The 24,615-nt window shown below is 43.2% G+C and overlaps 1 protein-coding gene across 1 annotated transcript in view; it reads right to left on the reverse strand.

Annotated features, from left to right (window-relative positions):
• The window catches only part of nav2a (neuron navigator 2a), a gene marked incomplete at its 5' end in the record, with an annotated part of 117,111 nt that overhangs the window by 917 nt on the left and 91,579 nt on the right, over positions 1-24,615 (reverse strand). Inside the window, 23 exons of the mRNA XM_079554884.1 lie at positions 1,341-1,535; positions 2,499-2,617; positions 2,692-2,888; positions 3,754-3,825; positions 4,001-4,152; positions 5,828-6,063; positions 6,160-6,337; positions 6,759-6,854; positions 6,939-7,036; positions 7,123-7,306; positions 9,084-9,237; positions 9,310-9,482; positions 12,214-12,252; positions 12,524-12,544; positions 12,692-12,930; positions 14,296-14,413; positions 14,498-14,581; positions 15,746-15,820; positions 16,637-16,660; positions 19,306-19,358; positions 21,945-22,115; positions 22,980-23,134; positions 24,300-24,344. Of these exons, the coding sequence (XP_079411010.1) occupies positions 1,341-1,535; positions 2,499-2,617; positions 2,692-2,888; positions 3,754-3,825; positions 4,001-4,152; positions 5,828-6,063; positions 6,160-6,337; positions 6,759-6,854; positions 6,939-7,036; positions 7,123-7,306; positions 9,084-9,237; positions 9,310-9,482; positions 12,214-12,252; positions 12,524-12,544; positions 12,692-12,930; positions 14,296-14,413; positions 14,498-14,581; positions 15,746-15,820; positions 16,637-16,660; positions 19,306-19,358; positions 21,945-22,115; positions 22,980-23,134; positions 24,300-24,344 (2,878 nt within the window). The remainder of the gene's footprint in view (positions 1-1,340; positions 1,536-2,498; positions 2,618-2,691; positions 2,889-3,753; positions 3,826-4,000; positions 4,153-5,827; positions 6,064-6,159; positions 6,338-6,758; positions 6,855-6,938; positions 7,037-7,122; positions 7,307-9,083; positions 9,238-9,309; positions 9,483-12,213; positions 12,253-12,523; positions 12,545-12,691; positions 12,931-14,295; positions 14,414-14,497; positions 14,582-15,745; positions 15,821-16,636; positions 16,661-19,305; positions 19,359-21,944; positions 22,116-22,979; positions 23,135-24,299; positions 24,345-24,615) is intronic.

Genomic DNA, 24,615 nt, shown 5'->3' on the forward strand with positions numbered 1-24,615 from the left:
CCTGCAGCTTGGTCCTGACTGGACTGTGTGTTTGTGTATTTCCACGCTACAACGTCGTGCTTCGCATCAGATGCTTCATTACAGCTCCGCTTTTTTCCATTTCCTAATTTAGATCTTTTTCTGTGAATATGAGGCCAAATTAAACCAAATGAAGAGTAAGCTAATCAGAAACCTGAAAAGCACAGAAGCTGATCCCAGAGCCACGATCTGCCTGACTATTGTTTAACCTACATCCTGCTTTTACACGCCGCCTCGAAAAGGAGGGGGATACGGACTCTCATTCATGTGTGTGGAGATACAGGGTCTGTAGGACTATGATTGGATTTTTGGTCAATATTCTTAATGACTGTTACAGTTTATAGGAAATATGTAACAATTATTATGCAAAGAGCCGCATTGTATTTAACATATCCTTTCATGCAAAGAGCCGCACTCTGATTGGCCAAGAGCCTGTTCACCACCCCTGATCGTCAGTTTTAATAAACCAATATTTCTGCTAACAAAATCTAAATCATGGATAATGCCTGGTCTAAGTATGCTTTTATTTTGTGACATATCAGGGGAAGAGATTTTTGGGGTTCAAAGCTCAATAAATCAGGAATTTGATATTGAAAAATCTCTCAGTAAAAAATCCTACTGTTCAGTCCAAGCCTGGAAAGTTTGGAGTCTGTGGGAGATATTTTTTTAATCTTATTTAATTTAACAATCTTTATGCATGCCCCTAAAGCCTTATAGTTTAAAGTTTTAAAGCTTATTTTTGATCTAAACTCTGTGTTTGTATGTTTTTATGTTTAATGTTGCACGTCTTCACCATGAAAAAAATCCTAGTGTGTGAACCTGTTTACAAACAATGGCAATAAAAACTATTCTGATTCTGAGCTGCTGAAGTGAAGAAGTTGTTGCATAAGTGGAATAAAAACTGCTCTAAAGTTGGATCATGTAATGTACTGGGCTGCAGGTGCATAGGTTTTCAAAAGGCAGTAAGGTAAGTAAGTATGGTTGGTATCTTCCGCTAAAGATAATGGCCATACTTTGATTATATGGACTATTATATATGAAGATGTGGCTGACACCTTTCCGGCTTCACCAGGTATGTCTTTGGTTTTGGTTTTGGCTTTGAGATTGAGGCGACACAGAAGACAATATTTGTGTGATTTTAGACTTAAATCTAAGCACAATTCGACAAAACATAAGAAAAGAGTTCAGTCTATTAAATAAAACTTTGACATTAAATCTAATCTGTTAAGCAGCTTTGCCTGTTTTAAGGAGAAACACAGACTCCACAGACAGATCCAACACAGCCTGGGGATGGAGAGCTAAACCCTCCTCCAGGTGCTCACCAGCGGGTCTGCGTCGCTGTCGCTCTGCGCCGGCTCCTTGCGGGCGCTCTCTCGTGGGGCGCTGTAGCCGTCGAAGCCCACGTCCTCCGGCCTGAGCTGCAGCAGAGGAGGCCAGTCCGAGGGGATGGACGCCCAGGGGTAGGTCTCCATCACCCAGGCACAGGGGTCCTCCCACACCGCCCTGCGCCCGTACAGCTGTGAGGACACCAGAGCGGGAGACGTTTGAGGATCTGGACTTTAGTTTAGCAGTATTTGTGTCCAGAACTTTCTGCTCTACTGCATTTCTATCAAGGCTCCAAAGTATAAAGTCCATTTGTCACATGCTAAAAGCCTAATAACGCACTCTCTATGAACAGGAGGTGGCGCTATATACTTAAGTTCAGCACTTTCACTGAACCTCTAACCCCCCCACTTAACCGAGCACATTTTCTCCAGTTCAGTTTTACCCAAATCTAAAAGCTTCTCGTCTGGAGCTCACAGCCTATAGGCCAGAGTAACACCTCAATTGAAAGGTAAGACCTACAAAACTGATCATAACTTTTTTGTTACGTTGCTGCCACTTTTTTGTCGCATTTTTGTCGTGTTTCCTCTCTTTTCTGTCTTGTTTTGGAGGTTTCTTTGGGGTTTTTTGGGTCACTTTTGTGTTGTATTATCATGCTCGTTTTTGTCGCTATATTGACGCTTTTTTCAAGAAGCTTTTAGATTTGGGTAAAGTCGAACTGGAGAAAATGTGCTCAATTAAGGCGGGAGGTTAAGAGGTTTCAAATGATCTTTATGTACAATGAATAATATAAAATAACAGTTTTAGAAATGTATATTGAATGAAATGCATTCACCTATATGAATGATCAGTATCACTACTAAAATGACCCCAAAAATATCGGTATTGTATTGATAAAAAAAAAATCACTAAAATGCGTAATTGCCCATCACTAGTCACAACACTCTGGACTTCAAGAATAGCTGCTGTAGAGGAATAATGACACAAACCTTACTTTTCCTATTCTTCCGAAGCTGGTTTACCTAAACCATGATACATTTGTTTTATGGTGCCAAGTTTAGTGCTAAGAGGCCAATCACAGCCAGCGTCACCACGGAAACGGACCATCTAAACTCACGATAGCACCACAAACAGCATGAATCTGCCCCGGGACTCACCTGCAGCCCCTCCCTCACGGCCTCTAACATGTACGGGACGATGGAGTAGTTCCACAGGTCGGTGAACCAAACCCTGGAGCCCTCCACATCCATGGGACAGGACAGGAACAGGCGGGGGCCTGGACGGGACAAACGTTATTGTATTCATTTGAACAGAAGCAGTTCTAACAGATGACCCGTGGCAGGTTGTTACCGATGGTGACGTCGGACGAGCTGTGCGTCTCTAAGAAGCGGTTGAGGTGGCTCCAGACTCGTGGGATCCAGTCGATGATGCGCACCAGGTCCTGGTCTCGGCTGCGGCTGAGGATCTCCGTCTCCAGGTGCTTCCGCCGCAGGAACCGGCCCAGGAAGCCCTTCACCGGCTCCGTATGGTTCGCACACAGCACCCACCTGACGACCACAAGGCTGGGGTTAATATTTACAGACCGCTGGGAGGACGGCGTTATCTCTGTGATGTCTGAAGGCTGTGATTGACCAGTCAGAGAAACACATGGAGGTTTATCGTGTGCGCAAACATTATATTTAACAAGAAATATCGGGCTAAAAAATCACTGTCTACTAAACTGTTTCAATCACAGGTGAGAGAAGTTATAAAGTTTGCTCTGAATGACACGGGGTTAGAGTGACGCAGTACAGATTTGCATCTATGACTGGAGTGATATAAAACATACTGAGTAATGACTGCTACAGTATTACAGTACAGTTCTTGAGGATCTGTACTTAGTAGTATTCGAGAACTCATTACTTTCACTCTACTCCATTTCAAAGATTGAAGATCCTTATGATGATCACTCCAGAGCCGTAGGAGGCACATGCAGGTTTTATGTCAATACCACTGATTCTTGACAGGGAGGAAGGTTCGTCCCCATTAGGGATCCCAGCAGTGATGCACAGGTCAGGTAAATATGAGGCGGCTTTTCATAAATCTTTGCGCCTCATTCCGGCCTCTTGCAGATTTGCATCTCGTTACAAGTTTTAGGCAACATTCAAGCACCTTTACGGACAAAATTAAAGCCGTGGTCCATTAAGACCTATGATATTTATAATGGTCATTTTTAATGGTTGGGTGAATTGTACAAATAGAAACAATGTTGCGGGGCGGTCTGGAAAGAAACTGCTCCAAATAATAAAACAACCCTGACATCTCTAGTTCCCAAGTGGAACTGCGTGGGTCTGCATTTTTTGCCATGCTGTTTCCTTTCCAATGACCTTAGTTTAAACATGGGATTGTTGATGTAAATGTGTCGCGTTTTACCTGAAGTTGTGGTGCAGCTGCAGGTTCGGTGCAGAGGATGTGGCCTGGCTCATGGTGCCGATGATGAACGGACTGAAATGCACACATCACAAGGAAATAAGTCATTGTTATTGATGCTCCACTTGGAACGAAAAAACAAAATGAATCAGTAAGTGAAGGAATGTAGAAAGCTTTGGAAAGGGCTAAAGAGGGACCGGTAGATTCCTGAGAGAAATGAGAGAAGAAGAACAGTGGACGTGAGGCTGACCTTTGCTGGGAGCTGCAGCTGAAGAGGCCATTGAAGATTTCTCCCAGAGAGCTGACGTGGTGCAGGTTATCCAGGATCACCACCAGGGGGCAGTCTGTCCCCGAGACCCCGCTGCACTGCTCTGCCAGACCAGAGAGGTACTGACGCAGCTCCTGCAAACATACACACAGGCGTCACAGAGAAGTCCTGCTTTAGGGTTTTCTCCATGAAATCTACACAACACCTGATTAAAACAGCTTAACTTAACCAACTCAAATATTTTGTCATCATTTTAATCAAAGTGTTATTTTTGGCTGGCTAAAATTAGACTAAAATGTCCATATATCTTCGTCGACTAAAAGGGACTAAATAACAATGAAAAGAAGGGACTAAAAACTTCAAAACTTATAACAGTTTGAAAGAGCCTCATATCATTTACAATTCACTGCCAAAGGACCGAGTCTGGCCCCTTGTTTATGTGGGAGAAGCTCCATGAAGCAGAGAATGTGATTAAATATGTTTAAATATAATAATATCAATGTAAAGTTGACTACATTTATTTTAAAATGAGACAAAATGAAAAGAAATGACATTATTGGTCAAAAGGCTGAGACTAAAACGAAATGAACCTCTGACCCTCGCTTTAACCGAGCGCATTTTCTACAATTCGGCTTTACCTAAATCTAAAGGCTTACAGCCTACAGGCCAGTGTGATGCCTCATTTGAAAGCTCAGACTTACGAAACTGATTGCAACTTTTTTTGTTGCGTTGTTGCCGCTTTGTTGTCACATACACTTTTTTGTCATTTATTCGTAGATTTTTTCTCTCTTGTTTTTTGCATGTTTGCACTTTTTGTGCTGTATGCCTTTCAGTCATGTGACTTTTGTTGTTATGGTGACCATTTTGAATACCGAAGTAAAATTATGCAATACAACAACATGTAACAATATCTCTGCTCAGAATCAGAATAGGTTTTATTGCCATTGTTATGAACAGGTTCACAACTAGGAATTTGACTTGGCACGTTTACGCAGGCGGGCCAAACACGTCAGGGCGGTAAATCAAATGAATGAATAAATGAAGGACACCTGATCGACAGTGGCATTTTTATGTACTCGTAATTATAGCTCAAGAAGATGCGCTGTCTGTGGAGTTACAGCAAGATTTATTAAAGATCTGCTTCACTCCACAGACTAAATGAACACATCAAAGAGGAAACCTTTCTCTGTGAGTCAGTGTTTAAGCTTTTTCAAGACGTTAGCATGCTACCGGTTAGCATTTATCTTAAACTGTCAATAGCTTCAAAACGATAAACACATGTGTGGCTCACATCTATTAACACTGAGAAAATACTACAGTAACAGAGCTGAGCTGTTATTAGTGTTGAAGCCAAATGCTAACCATTAGCATGCTAACGTCTTGAGCAGCTGAAACACTGACTCACTGGTTCCTTCACATAAACGTGCGTCTCTGGGGCCGTGTTTAAACTGTTATTTTTTTGAGCAATGACTACGAGTACATAAAAATGCCACTGTCGATCAGTTGTCTTTCATTTTCATCCTGAGTAGAGATATCGTTACATGTTATTCTACTTTCGTATACAAAATGGCTGCCGGAACTTTGCGTGATGTCACTGGAAACGCATGTATTGTTGCTTTTCCGGCATGTTTTTTACGTCCTTTTGTTGCTTCTCACTTTTTCGCTGTGTTTTGATCCTCATTTTCGTCACTTTTTTTCAAGAAGCTTTTAGATTTGGGTAAAGCCGAACTGGATAAAATGTGCTCACTTCAGACGGGGGTTAAGAGGTTCAAATATGTTTAAATGAACACTGCTCAGCCCTATTCGCACCTTTCCGGATTTGTGGTCCACGTTGAAGGTGGCGATGGCGCTGGGGGTCAGAGGACGCTGCTGCAGTAACACCATGAACCGGGCGAGCTGATTGGCCAGGTGGGTCTTTCCCGTCCCGCTGGGCCCTGACAGAATGATGCGCCTGTGCTCCTTCAAAAGCGACACGAAGCGCTGCACCATGGGCTTTGGCGTCAGCGAGTCAAAGACCAGGGAGTCAACGCTGCCACTCGACACGCCTGAAAAAGATAGAAAAGAGAGAAGATTAGAAAACTAGTAAGAGCAGAAAACATACTGTAAGGATGAGGACTGAGGAAGTAGCGGTTGTGTCGTACCTCTGAGCTGGATGTTGATGCGGTTGCTGTCCCCCACCAGGTATCCACACGGCAGCAGCTCAGGGGTGTGGTTCCCTCGGGGGGAGCTCGGCCGCTCAATGTCCCCCACAGAGTAGCCCTCCACACTGTCACAGGTCAGGCCCAGCTGAGACGCCGGGTCCACGTGGCTGATGTACTCCTGCAACACAGGTGGGGTGAGGTTTACCCATGTTTCGTGGAGGACTTGGAGTGGTTTTCTGATCCATTCACGCCTGCTTTTGGAAATCTCTGTGCATCAATCTAGACATGAGCCCGCCTCCCAAATGCCTACCCAGGAAGAGCACAGTTTAGCTGTCACGTAAATGATGTTTTTTAAATGTGTTCATGATGCTATACCTTATTTGTCCACAGCATTTTACTGACCAACACTTTGATGCACACACAATTTGATGCAGTCCTAAGGTATAAGACACTGCTGCTTCCCCAGAGCCATTGAGAAGCTCATTACTTCTCATAATATGAATACACACAAACATTGAGTTTGCATGATAAATACCTTGATAGGTCCACAAACATTCAGGCAAAGACATACAGGAGAAGAAACAGGAGAAGAGACCCACCTTGAAGAGCCGTCGAACCACTCCATCCAGGACGTCCCACTTGGTTTTCCCGCTGACTCCGATGCAGCCGATGAGGAAACTGCGTCCTCTTCCGTCCTGAAGCGCACACAGATCCACACTGTCAGCTCACACAGACTCACACGCAGAAGGAGAATCATTCAAACCCGTCGCTGCACTGACCTCTGTAAACCCTCCGTCTTGGTCCAGGTTGACATAAATCTTCACGTGGCGCCCCTCTTTCCGCAGAGCGCCCTCCGCCGTGTCGTCCAGCAGCATGTCTGGCAGAAACATACACACACAGGTTGTAGCCACAGGAGTATATAATGTAGAACTAGCAGCATGTTTATGTGAACGCGTCTCGTACCCAGGCTGGTGGACTCGCTGGTGGTCAGGTTGATGGAGGTGCCCCCCGGCCCATGCCCGGCCGTGCCCAGGGAGAGGCTCTGTGCCGGGGGAGAGGAGGAGACGGAGGCCTGGGAGCCCGCTCGGCTGCTCTGGTTCTCCAGACGCAGACGGTCGTTCTCCACCTTCAGCTTCTCGATCTCCCCCTGCAACAACAGCAGATCGTTCAGGGTTAGACCAAATATCCAAACATACTATAGATATTATAGATATTAGTCAAAGCGATTCACTCCCTCCATACAACTACTCCGACCGCACTACACTAAGTAACTTTTTGAAGTAAATTGTATTTTGCAAGTTGTTGTTTTTACTTACTTCCACTTGACTAATATTAAAATTCAGTATCTTTAAAAATGAAAAAGAAAAAAAAAAGTAACATGCCACTTTGAGTAAATCTTTATTTTGATGCAAATTATGCAACTATCTGTCAAGTTGGAGCCTCCAAAATATCAAATGGCAAGAAACGTGTTTGATGCAGTACTGTATATTTAAAGCCACACCGCGTAGAATTTTACCCAATAAATAAAATTGAAACACCAGCATTTATTTTATGACAGATATTTTCATCATTGAAAAATACCTCATAAATGTACAAACAAACTATGAGAAATTATGAGAATCACCTCTCCTAAGATATGACTGCAAACTTTACCGGGAGTGGGTACCTCTCCAGCTCGTCTCCATGGAGATGTGACTAAAGTCAGTAGAATTTGAGATTTAAACACGTTAGATCCTCATCAGATCCTGTGTTGAGCTGGTCATTAGGAGCATGTTTTGTTTTGCAGGCAAAGTATAGTCCAAAATGTTACGCAGTGTACCTTTAAGCGGCGCTACTGGTCAGAGGCCGAGGGCACAGAATGACAGCCAGTTCATGCGACACCTCATTATGTTTTGTCTTGTGGATAAATAATTGTGTGTTGTATTGAAAAGCCAGATGCATTCAGCAGAAAAGTAAAAACTAGGCAGAACATGCCATGTCAGGTCACTAGAGAGCACACATTACTCATTTTGTAGAAAATAACTTTTTATCATTAATACTCGGCACGGATTCTTTCACACGGACATGGCTGGGTATGTTTAACAGCACCAGTGTGGCAAAAAGTTTAGGTACTACTGGAATCGAAGTATCAAAAGAAAGAAAAAGCAAAAAATGTATCTTTAGATCTAAGTTTTGATGTATATATTTGATACAAATTTAAAAGAAATAGTCTTATTTTTTTTAAATAAATTAACATTGCTGTCTGGTCCTAGATGACAAATATTTTAGTATATGTATAAAAAAAAAAGTATCCTTCAGGTATCGTTTAAGTACTGGTACTGGGAAAAAAGCGTACCGATACCTATGTCAAGTTTTGGTCACTGGTGTCGAAAGTATTGATACTTTAGTTTCCATTCAGTCATTCCTCCAGTAGATGTCAATCACCACTGATAAACCAACAAGGACTAGGACTGGGTACCGCTACGATTTTTTTTTCCGATATCAGTGCTTTTATGATACTTGGTTTGTCGTCTAGGACCAGAAAACAAATGTCAATATCGGGTATATATCATCTCCAATGTCAAGAAATGTGTGAAAAATGGGAAATAATTTGGGGGACAAATTTGGAGAAATTGGGGAAAATATCAGTAATCAAAAATTGGCAAATATTTGAGAAACACTCACACAGAAAACAAATGGGGAAAAAGTCAGTTATAATGTAATGCTGTCCCTGGACCGTCAGCATCAAAACGGTCATTTCTTTTAGGTACCTGCTTTCGATACTTTTATTTTTTTGAAAACCAGTAGAACCTAAACTATTTTCCCGATACCAAACTAGTATCATTTAACTGTTCCCAGCCCAATAAAGGACAGAGGAAAAGCAGCAGCAGTAGTAGTAGTAGTAGTAGTAGTAGTAGTAGAAACACAGCAGTAGTATTGGTGACCTGCATGCGGTTCATAGCCTCTCGTAGCTGGTCCAGCTGGTGGGCGGAGCTCAGAGCCTCCAGTCTGATGTCGGTGAGCTTCATCTCCTTCTCCCGGAGCTCACTGCGCAGCTGCATCACCGTCTCCGCCTCCACGTCCAGGCACTCGGACAGTCTGCGGGAGAGGACACAGGGCTAACCACTCTGCCACTTCACACCCGTGTCATGTAAAAGCTTTGTGACTCACAGCGAGTTGGAGAGCGCGTTCCTGATCATGTGACCCGAGGGGGCGGAGCCGTTGTGAGGGAGCTGCGGCGACGCGGGCAGCGAGGAGTCCGTCATCTCCTCGATGTCGGAGTGAGACGAGGCCGACTTTGGGGACTTCTTTTTGCTGAAGGCCTGTTTGAAGGAGCTGCGCAGCTGCGGAGAGAGCAGGGAAGTTAGAAGACACGCAGAGGTTCAACATGAGGCATGGAGCGAGGCTGGGACGGGGTTCTAAAGGTCTTATGACAATTTGAGCATTCATGTTCATTCAGGACGGGTCTAGGCCTGTCACGATAATCACTATATTGACTTATCCCTCCACAAATCAGCGGGGGTTGCAGAGACAATATTTTAACACAGTCTCCACTAACTAACATCATCAACCTCTTAACCGAGTCCATTTACACTAGGCTTTACCCAAATCTAGAAGCTTCTGGACCAGAACTTACAGCCCATAGGCCAGAGTATTTGAAAGCTAAGACCCACAAAACTATGATGAGGTTGTGAGGTTTTTTTGGTTGTGTTTTCATCATGATTTTGTTGCTTTTTTTTGGTTTTGGTCACATTTTTGTGGCTTGATCACAGATACAGTCCACTTAAAAAAACTAAATGTGGCCAAAAGGCTTAAAAAAAAAACATTCAAAAACGTGACAAAACCATGACAAAAATGTGGAAAAAAATGGGGCAAAAGAGTGGGAAAAAAAGCAATGAAAACATGATGAAAATGCAACAAAAACGACCTAAGCGTGGCAACAAAAACCAGGAAGAAGCTTTGATAAGTTCAGTAGGTCTTAGCTTTCAAATGAGGCGTTACACTGGCCTAAAGGCTGCAACCCCTCCAATCGAGAAGCTTTTAGATTTGAGCAAAACGGGAAAAAAATGTACTCTGTTAAGGTGAGGGTTAAGGGGTTAAACCAGATTTCAACATCTTTCGCTTTAAATGATTATACATGCTTAGTTAGGTTGCGGCCTGAAAAGTTTGTGAACCCCAGCAGTAAATGACAGATATTTTAAATATTTTTGGTGTGAATATTTATGGTCAGTACATTTATCTGTCTTCAATGATAAGGTTTATTGTGACTGTTTCTTGCCTCAATGTCAAACTTCAGATTTTGTTATCGTGACAGGCCTAGATGGGAGCAGATGTATTTATTTGATGACTGTGAAGATAACTTGTAATGTTGTACTTTTAATTATAAGCCACTATGTACTGTATTGCATTGGGGGTGAATTAACAGTGAATATAAAACCTCTTAACTCCCACCTGAACCGAGTGCATTTTATCCAGTTTGGCTTCACCCAAATCTGAAAGCTTCTTCAAAAAAGCGACAAAAATGAGATGAAAACGAGGATGAAAATGCAACAAAAGAGCGACTAAGAAAAACAGAAAGGTGACTGAAAAGTGACAAAAAAATGTGTGACAAAAGAGGAAGAGAAAAGTGACCAAAAACACCACAAAACAGAAACAAAAAAGCAATGAAAAGAAATGTCTGCTTAGATGAGTTTTGTAGGTCTTAGCTTTCAAATGAGGCGTTCCACTGGCCTGTAACCTTTTAGATTTGGGTAAAGCTGAACTGGAGAAAATGCACTTGTTTAAGGCAGGGGTCAAGAGGTTAAAAATCTGCAATTCCAGTCTTTAAAGTAGCACTTAAACAACAGCTGGTGCAGCGTTGTGGACAAAGTCAGTCACTTCTGACTTTAATTTGTGGATTTAAAAACAAAAGTGCAACCGGAGATGCATTCATATCCACGAAATGGTAGCATGGTACCAGAGTAAACAATCAATCCATTTTCTTGATATCAGTCAATTTGTTCCTGAAACTTGAAGAAATCTGTCCATGAGGCAGGTTTTTCAACACTTAAAGGGGCTAGATGCAAGTTAGCCATTTTATACTCACTACTGCCACCTCAGGTCATACGTGTAACTGCAGCTTCTATATTAAGCTCGTGCATGGCGGCACTTCGGACCCGAATTAACACCTTTTGAGTGTGTTTTCTTCAATTAAGTGTAGAAAACTTGCCTGGTGGACAGATATCTTGAAATGAGTTACTCAAATCAGGGCAAATGTATTTCTAGTGTAAAATGTGCTCCGATGTTGGGAGTTCTTCAAAAAGCCATAAGACCTTTTCGTTTAGGGAGAAGCGGCGGTGCAGGGAGCTACAGGAAGTGTTAAATAAAGGACAGAAATTAAATATTAGTTTGTTGGAAGCATTCAGGGAAGTGCAGCGGGTTTCAGAGCGTTTGGTTTAGTCCAGCGCTGGCCTTACCTCGTACACCTGAGCGGAGGAAGCGCAGGAGGAGACAGACACAACACAGGTTTTTTTAGTTTGGAGCACGAGGGTGTGACTATGCGCTCTAATGCACCCCTATCAGCGCACCTGCTTTAGTCATACACACATACACACACTCTCACACACTCTCACACTCACAAGACACTGGGCGGTTCAGTATTATTATTACGACAGGAAGATTAAAGCTAGAAGCACCATTAAGCCCTGCTTTAGTTTATTATTGTTACAGGTTTGGAGGGAGAGGCAGGAGCAGGGGCGGAAGCTGAGAATATAAAGAAAACTATGATAACATGTAAACGTGTGGGTGGTATTAGTTGACACTGTTAACTCATTCTCATGATTTTGATAAAGACCACATTTTATGATCAATTGAGGCGTTCACATACATTTTCCTATCACTGTAAAAATAAGGCATTTTGTGCATAAAAAATACAAAACCGCTGCTATACCCCGTTTACTCCTGACTTTGATTAGGATTCTACTTGGTTTAGTTCTAAAGTTTAGCCCTGAGTAAATAACAAAGACTACAGTAAATAAGATTGTAGAGCTACTGCTAAAGCTAACACCAGACAGAGGGAGCACATAAAGAGCATACGTCAGTGTCGTTGGTCTGTCCTCCTGTGCACAGAATACTCTTCACGAATAGAAATGAGGAAAAAAGAGATTAGTTTAGTGAGAAAAAAAGAAGAATAAAAGACATCTACGGCACAGAACTGAAACTAGAGACAAGTCGAATTAGTCATTTGCAAAGAAGGGCTGGGCTTTGATGGGAAAAAACCCTGATTTGCCTGGATTATTTTATGAATAAACCCGTTCAAATCCAGCAGTGAGAGCTCCAGTTCAGTTTTGCAAATGACATTCTTATAATGACTTCAAAACTAAATCCTACAAAATAAAATGTTCACCTTTTCCCCAGTGAAAGAGGCCTGAGGGAGAGACCCGCACCGTTAGAAACAATGGAAATCAAAACAAATCAAAAGCTCACTTCTACAGCTCCTACTTCACGTCTCGGTCTCGTGTTAGGTGTAATCCTAGTCATTATTTGATTGTGTCCAGCTGAAGTTGTGTCCTACCCAGTTCTTCTTGTTCTTCTTGCGGTTGCGCGCCTCGTCCAAGTTGGAGCCCACGCTGGAGTGGCTGGTGACGCTGCTCACGCTGTCGGACGAGTGCTGCCGGCGGATCCTCAGGTCTGGGGTTGACGTCTGGACCGGGTTCTGCGTCGGGGTCTGGTTCGGGCCCGGGCTCAGGTTGGACTGGGGATCCGTCTTGTGTTCGAGCTTGGTCTGGAGCTGAGGGCTCCCGTTTGGACCAACTGTGAAGGAACAGCACGAGGTTTCAGTCTTTCACAATGTTCCTTTATCAGAAAGTGACGGTATCTGAAGAAAACATGTTCCTTTCAACAGGTTTGGGTTCAAATCACCACCTTTCTAGAGTCTAGAACAGGGCCCACATTTTTCATTCAGCGAGTCCCGACCACAACGTATTTATATTTTTGGGATGAATAATTGAGGAATGCATTACCATCTTTGCTCCAATAGAATTAGGCCTAAACATAAATATATATACGCATCAATGATGTTCCAGCAGTCTAAGTCTTTTAAAACCACTGTGACCGTGTTATTTCAGCACGATGGCCGTCTAAAGGCCTTTACACTTCTATTTTATTATTTTGAAGGCTTGGTGTTAAGCACGCACCAGGCGCACATGGCTACTTATGGCTGTGCAATTAATTGAAATTCAATAACGATTTAGATTACACTACAATTACAAAAATAGCATAAACGAGAAACAAACAAGCATTAAGGATGCCCTTCCTCCCGCTTGTCCACCGGAAGTGCAGAGAGTCCGTTCTGCACAGTTTGTTTGTTTGTGTGAACGTCTGATCGGCTGAACTACCAGCGCTGCATTATGGACTGTTGGGACTTGTCACAGTATAAATTTGAATAATTTCTATAAGTAGCTCCTCTTGTAGCGCCACTGATAAGTGCTAACCTTTAGCTGAAAGGACAACAGAAGTTTAGATGCCTCTCATATCCTTGGCCCAGACGCTGGTTGTGCAGAAGAGTCTAAAACTCTTAAAAACCGGAGCTCAAAGCAAACTGGTATTTTTTCATGCCACTGGGATGATTGTTTTTGTTCCATTTTGCATTTCACGTGCTAATGGCTCATGCTTTGGTCCGACATAAACAAACAGCGCTGAGTGATGTCATCAGGTTTGCTTGGGCAGGGGTGAGGGCTGGTCAGAAGGGGGCAGGTGTGACAGAGATCTCTCAATAGAAGATTAGTTTAGAAATTTGAGCATATTTTATATAATTCTTACTTTTTTAACGGTCCACAGAAAATATTTTGTATAGGTTTCGATAGATAAATAAAATATATACTGTATGTATTTTTAAAAAGGCAACAAATCATTGTTTGACTAATCGTGATTTCAATTATGACTCAAATAATCATGATTATTATTTTGTGAGAATATAATCGAGCAGCCCTATGGCTACTTAATATGCATAAACGGAAGTACAAATGATAGCTCCCGTCACAGCTGTTGGGACTCTTTTCATGTGATGTTGATTCTGAAACCTTGGCATCTCTCATGGTCCATAAGTAAGCTGATACACCCATGTCTGTTTCTGATGCTGGATTAGGAGCTTTTTTCAGTCCTGTTGGAAAGCCGTACCGCTCTTGCTGTTGGGCAGCTCCTGAGTGTTGATGACTCCGTTGATCGCGGCCTGAGCCACAGCGTTCTGTTTCTTCAGCAGCTCGATGGTTTTCCTCAGCTCCGTCAGCTCAGAGTCCTGTCAGAGCAGCATGTTTTAGAATTATGTGAGTGTGTTTGTACAGAAGCGTTTGAGTAAAGTCCAGCTGTGGCGAAGTCTGACCTTATGCTCCGCGGTGAGAGTGAGGCTCTTCAGGCGGATTGTCATGTTTCCCAGACTCTGTTCGAACGCTGCCACCAGATGAGCCTGAACACACATAAAAATGCATCAGTTTATCTATTGCAATTCAAACATTGTGATGTTCTCCTGCAGCCACAACAGGGCAGTCTCTTTTTGTGTCAAACCTGCTAAATCGCTGTCAGCTATCTGAGCTTTTCCTACAAATGCACACTTGGGTTAGCGAAATGACTTTCTGGACCAGTCTGGACCATTTAATTGAATGAAACCCAGTCCCTATATTACAGAATCCATTTCATGGCATTTATCATTTCTGTGGTTTCTCCATTATTAGCATATTATAAGATGATGTTCAGTGGCTAATGGCTATAGAAAAATACATTGAACAGACTGAAGCTAACGGCTATGGGAAAAATACATTGAACAGACTGAAGCTAATGGCTATGGGAAAAATACATTGAACAGACTGAAGCTAACGGCTATAGAAAAATACATTGAACAGACTGAAGCTAACGGCTATGGGAAAAATACATTGAACAGACTGAAGCTAACGGCTATAGAAAAATACATTGAACAGACGGAAGCTAACGGCTATGGGAAAAATACATTGAACAGACTGAAGCTAACGGCTATGGGAAAAATACATTGAACAGACTGAAGCTAGTGGCTATGGGAAAAATACATTGAACAGACTAAAGCTAACGGCTATGGGAAAAATACATAGAACAGACTAAAGCTAACGGCTATGGGAAAAATACATTGCATATATTAGCATTGAATGCAATTTCTCCATTTTACTTGTATGGCTGCTACTATCACATCTCCTACTCCTCTTTTGTGCCTTTTGTGCCTGTTTTGCCTGCATTTTGTGACTTTTAAATGTTGTGTAAAGTGGAGTTTGTCGGGGCTTAATCGCCTGTAATCCTACACTCTCATCTCTAACCCGGCTTGAGAGTCTGATCTCAAGCGGAGCGTGATGGAATCAGATAGTTCAGCTCTGGGCACCTTTCTCCATAAATTATCAGCCGAGATCAAGTACTTTCACAGTAAAATAACAGCTCAAGTCGTGGGGGATTAAGTTACAAAACAGCACAACGTGGCTCCACTTTCCCCCGAGCAAAGTATGAAAGTGAGAAGGTAACTCACTCCATAACCAGATACATTAAAAAAACACTTTTTATGAGGCAAAGCACAGTCTAAAAAGAAACATTTTCAGCATGTTTCTTGTCTTACGTTGGCGCTGAGCTGAGTGGTGAGAGCAGACACCTTCTCCTGAGAGGCGTCCAGCTCCCGGCGAAGTTTACGAATCTGAAAAACAAGACGAGGTCAAATTATTGCCAAGTCGAGCTAGAGCGTGTCCTTTTGGTGCTCTTCAATGCAAGGATCAGTTATTAACACATGGATCAGTTATTAACACAGGCCGGGAAAAATCATTACCATCGTGTTTCAGTTCTATTGAAACTGATCAGGCTGCAATTTGAGTTTCAAAATCATGAGTTTCACTTAAGGCGAGAAGCTACAGAAAAAGAGTGGGATGAAAACGGCCCTACTGTTCAGTCCCTTTGTCTGCACATGTGCCCTGTGTATATTTCTCCTGTCTGTAGCCGCTGCTGTCTCCCACAAAGGAAATGACCATATTTGGATAACAGCGTCATCTCGGTCACAGCCTTTCGTGTGCTACACGTGGATACCAAACATGTCAGTATTTGTGAATGAACAAGCGTGGGGAAGACCAGGGAGCGACACAGCCATGTTGGAGTTACTTCCTGGAAATGTTTGACTCGCCAGCGGATAAAACGTCCTAAAATAACATCGTAAAGGGAGAATTTGGTTTGGCTTTTTTTTACATTGACTATGGGCCTATTAGATTGAGCACTTCACCAGCCCACGTGTGACTGTAGATGTGAAAGATTATGGGGCTGAAAGCAGGTGTGACTCAGACAGGAAACCACAGGTGAAACTCCACAGGTGAAAGATCTGAAGTGTCTGCAGCTGCTTATTACGGAGATTACAGAGAAGGAGCGGGACGCACCTCCAGCTGAGATTTCTCCCCCATAAACCAGGACTAAACCCAGGCAGAGACTAAACCTATTTCAGACAAAACACAGAGGAGCAGACACTTACCTCCGACTGAGATTTCTCTTCATTCTGAAACGCAAGACGAGACAGTTAGTGCAAAGTCACGCTAAGCTAATGTTAAAGTCGATTTGCTTCTGGGAGGAGGATTATCCATATGTCAATTTGACAAACAAAATATGTTTTTTGTTTCCAGGTGAAATTTCATGTTAAACTTTCAAATTGGCCAAAAAACAGAAAATTGAAGATAGCAGTGTCTTGTCTTAAAGGGGCTAGATGCAAGTTTGTCATTTTATGCTCACTACTGCCACCTCAGGTCATACGTGTAACTGCAGCTTCTATATTAAGATCGTGCATGACGGCAATTCGGACCCGAATTAACACCTTTTTGAGTGGCAGTGCAGGATTTTAGAGGCAGTTGTGGTGAACAGGTCTGAGCTCATTCTACACATTAGGACATGGCTGGAACATGTAGGGGGAGGAAAATACAGAATTTTGACATTTTTAAACTCTGTATAGTCCCTTTAAGGAAGCATGAGATCAGACAAGAGCCAAGTCCCCACAAAGACTGTGAACTATGGACCTCGCCTTATCTCCCTGAGTCCAGTAGAGCAGAATCTGTCTGGCACAACCTCATCCCCCTCTAGTTCCTTCATGTTTTTGAACGTGAATTTTGGTCTTTCCCCGCCCTGTTTCTGCTGCAAACACATGCACACGCACTCTCCCGTATTTACGGTTTTCAATTTACAACAATGGGCGTTTCCCTCTGTGCCGACCTTCTCCTCACAGCGCTCACTACTCAAGCATTCACTTCAAAACAATATGACTAATTCATACCCACTACTACCACTGCTACGACTCTACTACCACTGCCTTATGTAGAACTTTTCCAGACGCTCAAAGCTCCTTTAGACTTTATTCATCATTATTCATTCACTCTCAGCGTGCGGCTCGTTGTTATGTTACATGTTGAAAGATGCTTTACAAACATGCGGTTTTGTTTCACTTGCAAATGTTTCACTTCAGGTCGGTGGGGAGTCCTTGCCTCAAGTGGAGGAGTTCAAGTATCTCGGGATCTTGTTCACGAGTGAGGGACGGAAGGAGCGTGAGATCGATAGACGGATCGGTGCGGCGTCAGCAGTGATGCGGTCGCTGTATCGGTCTGTCGTGGTGAAGAGGGAGCTGAGTCGGAGGGCAAAGCTCTCGATTTACCGATCGATCTACGTTCCCACCCTCACCTATGGTCATGAGATCTGGGTAATGACCGAAAGGACAAGATCGCGAATACAAGCGGCCGAAATGAGTTTCCTTCGCAGGGTGGCTGGGCGCACCCTCCGAGATCGGGTGAGGAGCTCAGTTACCCGGGAGGAGCTCGGAGTAGAGTCGCTGCTCCTTCACGTCGAAAGGAGCCAGCTGAGGTGGCTCGGGCATCTGTTTCGGATGCCTCCTGGTCGCCTCCCGCGGGAGGTGTTCCAGGCATGTCCTAGTGGGACAAGGCCTCGTGGAAGGCCCAGGACACGGTGGTGGGACTATGTCTCCGAGCTGGCCTGGTGTCGCCTCGGGGTCCCCCCAGAACAGCTGGAGGAGGTGTGTGTGGATCGGGAAGTTTGGGCATCTCTGCTGAGACTGCTGCCCCCGCGACCCGGCCCCGGATAAAGCGGAAGAAAATGGATGGATGGATGGATGTTTCACTAACGCCAGCCCACACTCCGATAATCCTTCTTCAGTTTAGCCCCTTAACCCCCACCTAAACCGAGCATATTTTCTCCAGTTTGGCCATACCCAAATATTGTTACTGAGTAACGTGACTATAATATCCAGAGTTTGCCAAACGCCAGCCCACACTGGCACACATCACGATCAGTGTGCATGCCGGCACTGCATGTAATTTTTGCTTTGCTACTTTTGTAAAAGGCACAAGAGGAAAAGTGCACCCTCTGCTGGTGTTTGGAGCAATTGCATGTAACTACATTCTTTTTTTAATAACTAGGGGTATTTTCTAAACACAGTTATACTACAAAATAACGTGTGTGTAAAGCAGTTAGACAGGATATATTTATTTTGAAGTAATGCTGAGTGCAGTTTCCTACCGTGTGCTGCCAGACGGAGCTGAGTGAGACAGTAGCCATCATTTTGCTCCTCTGTCCCTCAGACCTCCCCCCTCTGAGCTCATCCCTGACTGAGTGCCGGAGCACAGCCCGCAACCTGCCCAGGTGAGGGAGGGGGCGGGGCTAAAGTCTGATTGGCTGCAGCCGGAGTGCAGGCCTGAACCGAGTGACACCTCTGCAGAGATGAGATTTCCCCCCGAGGACGCACCTTTCAGTGTGAAGTCCCAGCATGATTTTTTTTTTTTTACGACAGAGGAGTAAAGTTACAATGACCGCAGATATGAACGACTGCGCCTGGAACTAATGCACAGACACAACATTCTTAAAGCCACAATTTATCATTTCTAAAGATTTGAAGACACTGGATTAAGAAATATCAAGAATATTAACTTATTAACTTAGATTTAATGCTTGCTGGAAACAAATGTCATGCTTTTCAGTCAGTTTTAAGTTCTTATTTTTGGCACAATTAATTTCCTGATTTTTAATGCTTCCTAATGCCCCGCAGCAAACCTGATGTAGAACCTCGCTGCCAGAACTTGCCGCACTATCATTTAGAAGTAACAGCAGGCTACATTTGCAGTACTTTGTGAGAGCCTCTGTACTCACCGTGGAGTAGATGGAGGAGGTGCTGGAGACCAGGGACAGAGATGATCCATGAACTGGAAGACAAAACAAAATGAGATTATGAATGGGATTTAACCCCTACAGCGAGCACCCCTCCTTGGCTTCAGAGGGAGACGACATGAGTCACAAGGACATCAACGTGTGTGTATGGCTCATATGCGGTGGCTCATAACCATCATTTGAATGAAACCAAAAATATTCATGTGTCAGGAGGTCTTTTAGGGCATGAACGCACAAAACATGCAAAAACAAGCAAAAAAGAGAAGCTCCTTTAACCAGGAATGATTAATAATTGTTTTTAACAAATATGTTATTTTTTTGTAGAATCTTTAACTCATCAACATCAAGCTTATAACTAAGCTTATCCATGATTGTTTTTCATTAGCTAAGCAAAAATAGCCTTATTTGACTAATAAGAAGTGATCTTTATTAATAAATAGGATGAAAATATAAAAGCTAATCAAATTTGACCTATAAAACGTGTTTAAAATAGTGTGAATACAAGTGTCAATGGGTTCATTGGGAGGTCTTTCATCTCCCCCTGGTGTTTCTGGCCATAAAGCCACAATTGCAACTTTCCTGCCTCTGACCCGGAGGACCAATACACAATAACAGAACCACGAAGAAGAAGCTAACAGGCTAACGGGCAAAGCTAACTGTGGGCTAGCGCCACTTAAACAGTATTTACAGCCAAGTTTGAGAGACAAAAATGATCTCCATTGTTGTTTTGGCCCAAATTCGTTTCTAGCTCTCACAATCCCTCCTGCACATCCGAATTGTCCAAGCAAATTAATTATAAGTTTGTTTCAAGCTCGTGTACAACAGCTTTGAGCTGTGGTAAAGTGAAGCAGGGAGGACCACCCACAAAATAAATTACACTCCTTTAGATTAGCATCTTCCATCGCTCAATAAACGTTTAGGTAAAGACAATGCAACAAGATCTGTTCTAAAATAAATTTCATCTTCAACAACAACAAAAAGTCAGGCAACCCAGCTTTAAAGTAGCCTCAACCGGACTCCAAACAAGTTTTCATTGACCAATGTATGCAGGCAATTTAGTCCAGATGGAGCCGGCGTTCAGACAATACAACGGGACAAATGTATTGTTATGTGTCGTGCTTCTGCAGTAGGTGCTGGGGTAGAAGTAGCAGTACTGTCAGTAGAGACCGTGTAAGTATTGTTATCAGAGCCTTTGTGCTGGAGCTGACCGTAAAGGTGTCTGTGTCACTCTAAGCGGCACATTTTGGTTAAAGGGGGTGATTTCTGAGAAGGGCGTGACTGAAACGGGGCAGCGACACCTCTGTCTCTTCACTCCACGCGAAACTCAATCTGCGCCTCCACAAAATATACATCTGTGACTGAGGGAGGGAGAGAACTGAAGGAACTGAACAAGATGAGGATGTTCAGGTGTTTGCTGTGGATCACTGATATAAATATGACAAGTATATTGTAAGTTTTGTAATGTCTGCAGGTGTATATCGCTGCGGTCTCCCAGAAAGGAAACGACTGTCTCGCCTTAACGTCCAGCATCCTGCAGCAGAAGCCTCTCGGTGTCTTTCAATCTCTTTAATCTCGTTCCCTGTGGGTGGGCCTCTCGTCATTCATCTTTGTCATAAAACTTAAGAGCACACACGCCAAGCAATTAAGTCATTTGTGAAGCGTCTGGTGCTGTACAATCTCTGCAGGTTTCCTTCTAAATGATTGTGTGTCATGTAACTCCACTGGGGTCCTGTGCTGTGGGAAAAGCCACTGTTTCTCCAGGAAATAGGCTGATGGAAACACAAAGCCTCAGAACAAATCTACTTACGGGTTTATGACGAGAATCAGAGACGGCTAATATCCACCTGAACAAAAGGGCTAAAGGGATTATGGGTAATTACAAAGACAAGGGCCACGTTTCAGCTAATCACAACGTGAGGCTGCGGATTTTCATATGAATCTATGGGAGAAAAGCTGTGCCCGATTTTTACTAGTTCAACTTCATTCTAACCATTTCCATTTCAATTATTACTGACATAAATAAAAGAAAGCAGTGTATTGCAAGTTTTCTGTCATCGTATTTTTTCATATAAAAAAAAGGCATTTTATGTGTAAAAAAAAGCTATTGAAAAACCTCCCTCCTTCCTAAAACCAAGCCCGTAGAGTGCGGAGTCTGTAGGAGCTTCTAAAGTGGAGATGTTGTTGCAAGAGTGAAATGAAAAGCTCATTTGGGTAATGGGCGTCAAACAACGTCTGGCAAATTCCTCAAAGAAAATGACCATATTTGGATTACAGAGTGTTGTCAGGGGCTTCCGTGCATTACATGGATACCAAACATGTCAGTATTTGTGAATGGATAAGCGTGGGAAACATGGCGGAGCGTGGCCAAGTTGAAGTGCTTTCGACAAAGTTCCAAGTCGACAAAACGTTATCAAATCAAGATCGTAAAGGGGGAATTTTCAGATGTGTGCTCACGGTCATGGTCAGATGTGTGTGGATATGAAGCTCACCTTCCTCAAAGCCCTCCCTGAAGGAGCCCGAGCAGCTCATGGTCAGTTTGTGGATATGAAGCTCACCTTCCTCAAAGCCCTCTCTGAAGGAACCCGAGCGGCTCATGGTCAGTTTGTGGATATGAAGCTCACCTTCCTCAAAGCCCTCCCTGAAGGAACCCGAGCGGCTCATGGTCCTCGTCTTGTCGTCCAGGCTCATGCAGGAGGTGCGGAGCCGGGCCTCGCTCTGCTCTGGGTCCTGGGACAGACTGTTGTTCCTCAAGCCCGTCAGGTTCATCTGAGCGGCCGATGTCGGGCTGGAGGCTGCGCAGACACACAACAGTCATGTGGTGTTTGTAAAGGCGTTTGTAAAGTTGTTTGTAAAGGCGTTTGTAAAGGTGTTTGTAAAGGCGTTTGTAAAGGTGTTTGTAAAGGTGTTTGTAAAGGCGTTTGTAAAGTTGTTTGTAAAGGCGTTTGTAAAGGTGTTTGTAAAGGTGTTTGTAAAGGCGTTTGTAAAGGTGTTTGTAAAGGCGTTTGTAAAGGTGTTTGTAAAGGCGTTTGTAAAGGTGTTTGTAAAGGTGTTTGTAAAGGCGTTTGTAAAGGTGTTTGTAAAGGCGTTTGTAAAGGTGTTTGTAAAGGTGTTTGTAAAGGCGTTTGTAAAGGTGTTTGTAAAGGCGTTTGTAAAGGTGTTTGTAAAGGCGTTTGTAAAGGCGTTTGTAAAGGCGTTTGTAAAGGCGTTTGTAAAGGTGTTTGTAAAGGTGTTTGTAAAGGCGTTTGTAAAGGCATTTGTAGGTGTTTGTAAAGGTGTTTGTAAAGGCGTTTGTGAAGACGTTTGTAAAGGCATTTGTAGGTGTTTGTAAAGGTGTTTGTAAAGGCGTTTGTGAAGACGTTTGTAAAAGGTGTTTGTAAAGGCGTTTGTAAAGGTGTTTGTAAAGGTGTTTGTAAAGGTGTTTGTAAAGGTGTTTGTAAAGGCATTTGTAAAGGTGTTTGTAAAGGCGTTTGTAAAGGTGTTTGTAAAGGCTTTTTTAAAGGTGTTTATAAAGGTGTTTGTAAAGGTGTTTGTAAAGGCGTTTGTAAAGGCGTTTGTAAAGGTGTTTGTAAAGGTGTTTGTAAAGGCGTTTGTAAAGGTGTTTGTAAAGGTGTTTGTAAAGGCGTTTGTAAAGGCGTTTGTAGGCGCCACAGTCGTACCGAAGTTGAAGCGTGTCCCTGTCGGAGACGTGAGGCTGGACCCGGGGGAGAACGGGGAGCTGCCCACAGAATCCTGCAGCCCGCTGACCGAGTGGGACCGCAGCCAATCGCGCGCCTCGTCCGGGCCTCGCAGTGAGGGGGGGGCGGGGCCATACCTGCGCAATGGACATATCACACATCAGCGTTCAGACGACACAGGAGCAACAGGCGCAGTGACACCAGCTGGGTTTGTACACACAGTGAAGACAGAAGTATAAAAGTATGCTGATTTCATGATATTTATGTCATTTTTGTGGTTTCTCTGTCGTTAACAAAAATGCTCATGTACAGATATTCATTTGAAAAAGTATAAACAGATTTTTAATTTATGGTTTCATATTGTGACATAATGGTGACAAAGATTTGGTCAGATGGATTTTGGATCTTTTTTATTACATCTCCCCTTAAAATGACATGGTTCCATCTGCGTTCGGAGAAGTTCTGAGATATTTATGTACAATGATCTGACCACTCATAGACTAAAATGGAAATGGGTAACCTGTTTTTGCTCCTAAAACCACAAAAATGCACCAAAATCAAAAAAATGAAGAGAATGTACCCAGGAACAAGGGTATGTTAAAAACTCAATTTAAATGTCACATAATAATAATAATAATTCTAAGTGGACATGAACAAATCTCCCAGAGAAACAGTCATTTAACATTTCTAAAGCACATTATTGTGTATCCTCTCAATTTTTAGCCTTTTGACTTCAACCCAACTAGCGCCACACACGCTGGACATTCAACAGACAAAGGAGTTTTATCATAAACACACAGTAATGATCTCAGAGGGAATTCACCCACATCTGAATCAACAAAGCCCAGCTTTGTTCATGTCAGCAGCAGCGCGTTAGTAACGACAGGATCCATTAACAACATCTATATCACGTGGAAATCACAGAATAATCACAGAATAATCACCACTCTGAGCCACAAAGCCAAAGGGAATCACTGCAAAAAAAAAATAACCCAATTCTCGACATTGATCTTGCTGTGACCAGAAGGCACACACTAATCCATTCTAGCCCAAGTTTTGCCATTTAAAAAACAAATATTTTTTCCTAAAATATATACATTTATAGATTTGACTAAACGTTATATTGTAATGCTATTATCCATCACAAAGAACATGTAAATGTATGTATTCCAAGATGAACACTCGTAAATCCAGTCTTTTTGATCCATGTGGAAGTGATTTGTTTTATTTTTTTTGCAGTGAGAGAAGCACAGATCGGGGACGACAGCAGCGGAGCGCACAGCAGAGGGCGCCAGCGAGTACCTGAGTCCTTTCTTTGGCAGCGTGTTTCGGCCGCCGTTCGCCGCACTGAGGAGAAACAGCGGCTTCAGAACTCAGCAGGAATGATGAAGCCGAAGACACAACACAGGGAGGACACACAGCACAGTCACTGCAGACGGGGAGGGCCTATTGTACATGTTTTTGGTGACGGGGGGGTAAAGCTGTTGTAACATGCAAACTCCACTGAATGGCCTGGGCGCTAAACCTGGAACTTGCTGAGCGGCAGGAGTTCTATCCACAAATATTTGGCAAGTCTGATATCTTAAACCCAGCAATGCCCAAAGTGCGGCGCGCGGGC

This window comes from Gobius niger (assembly GCF_951799975.1).
Source record: "Gobius niger genome assembly, chromosome: 4".
NCBI lineage: Eukaryota > Metazoa > Chordata > Actinopteri > Gobiiformes > Gobiidae > Gobius > Gobius niger.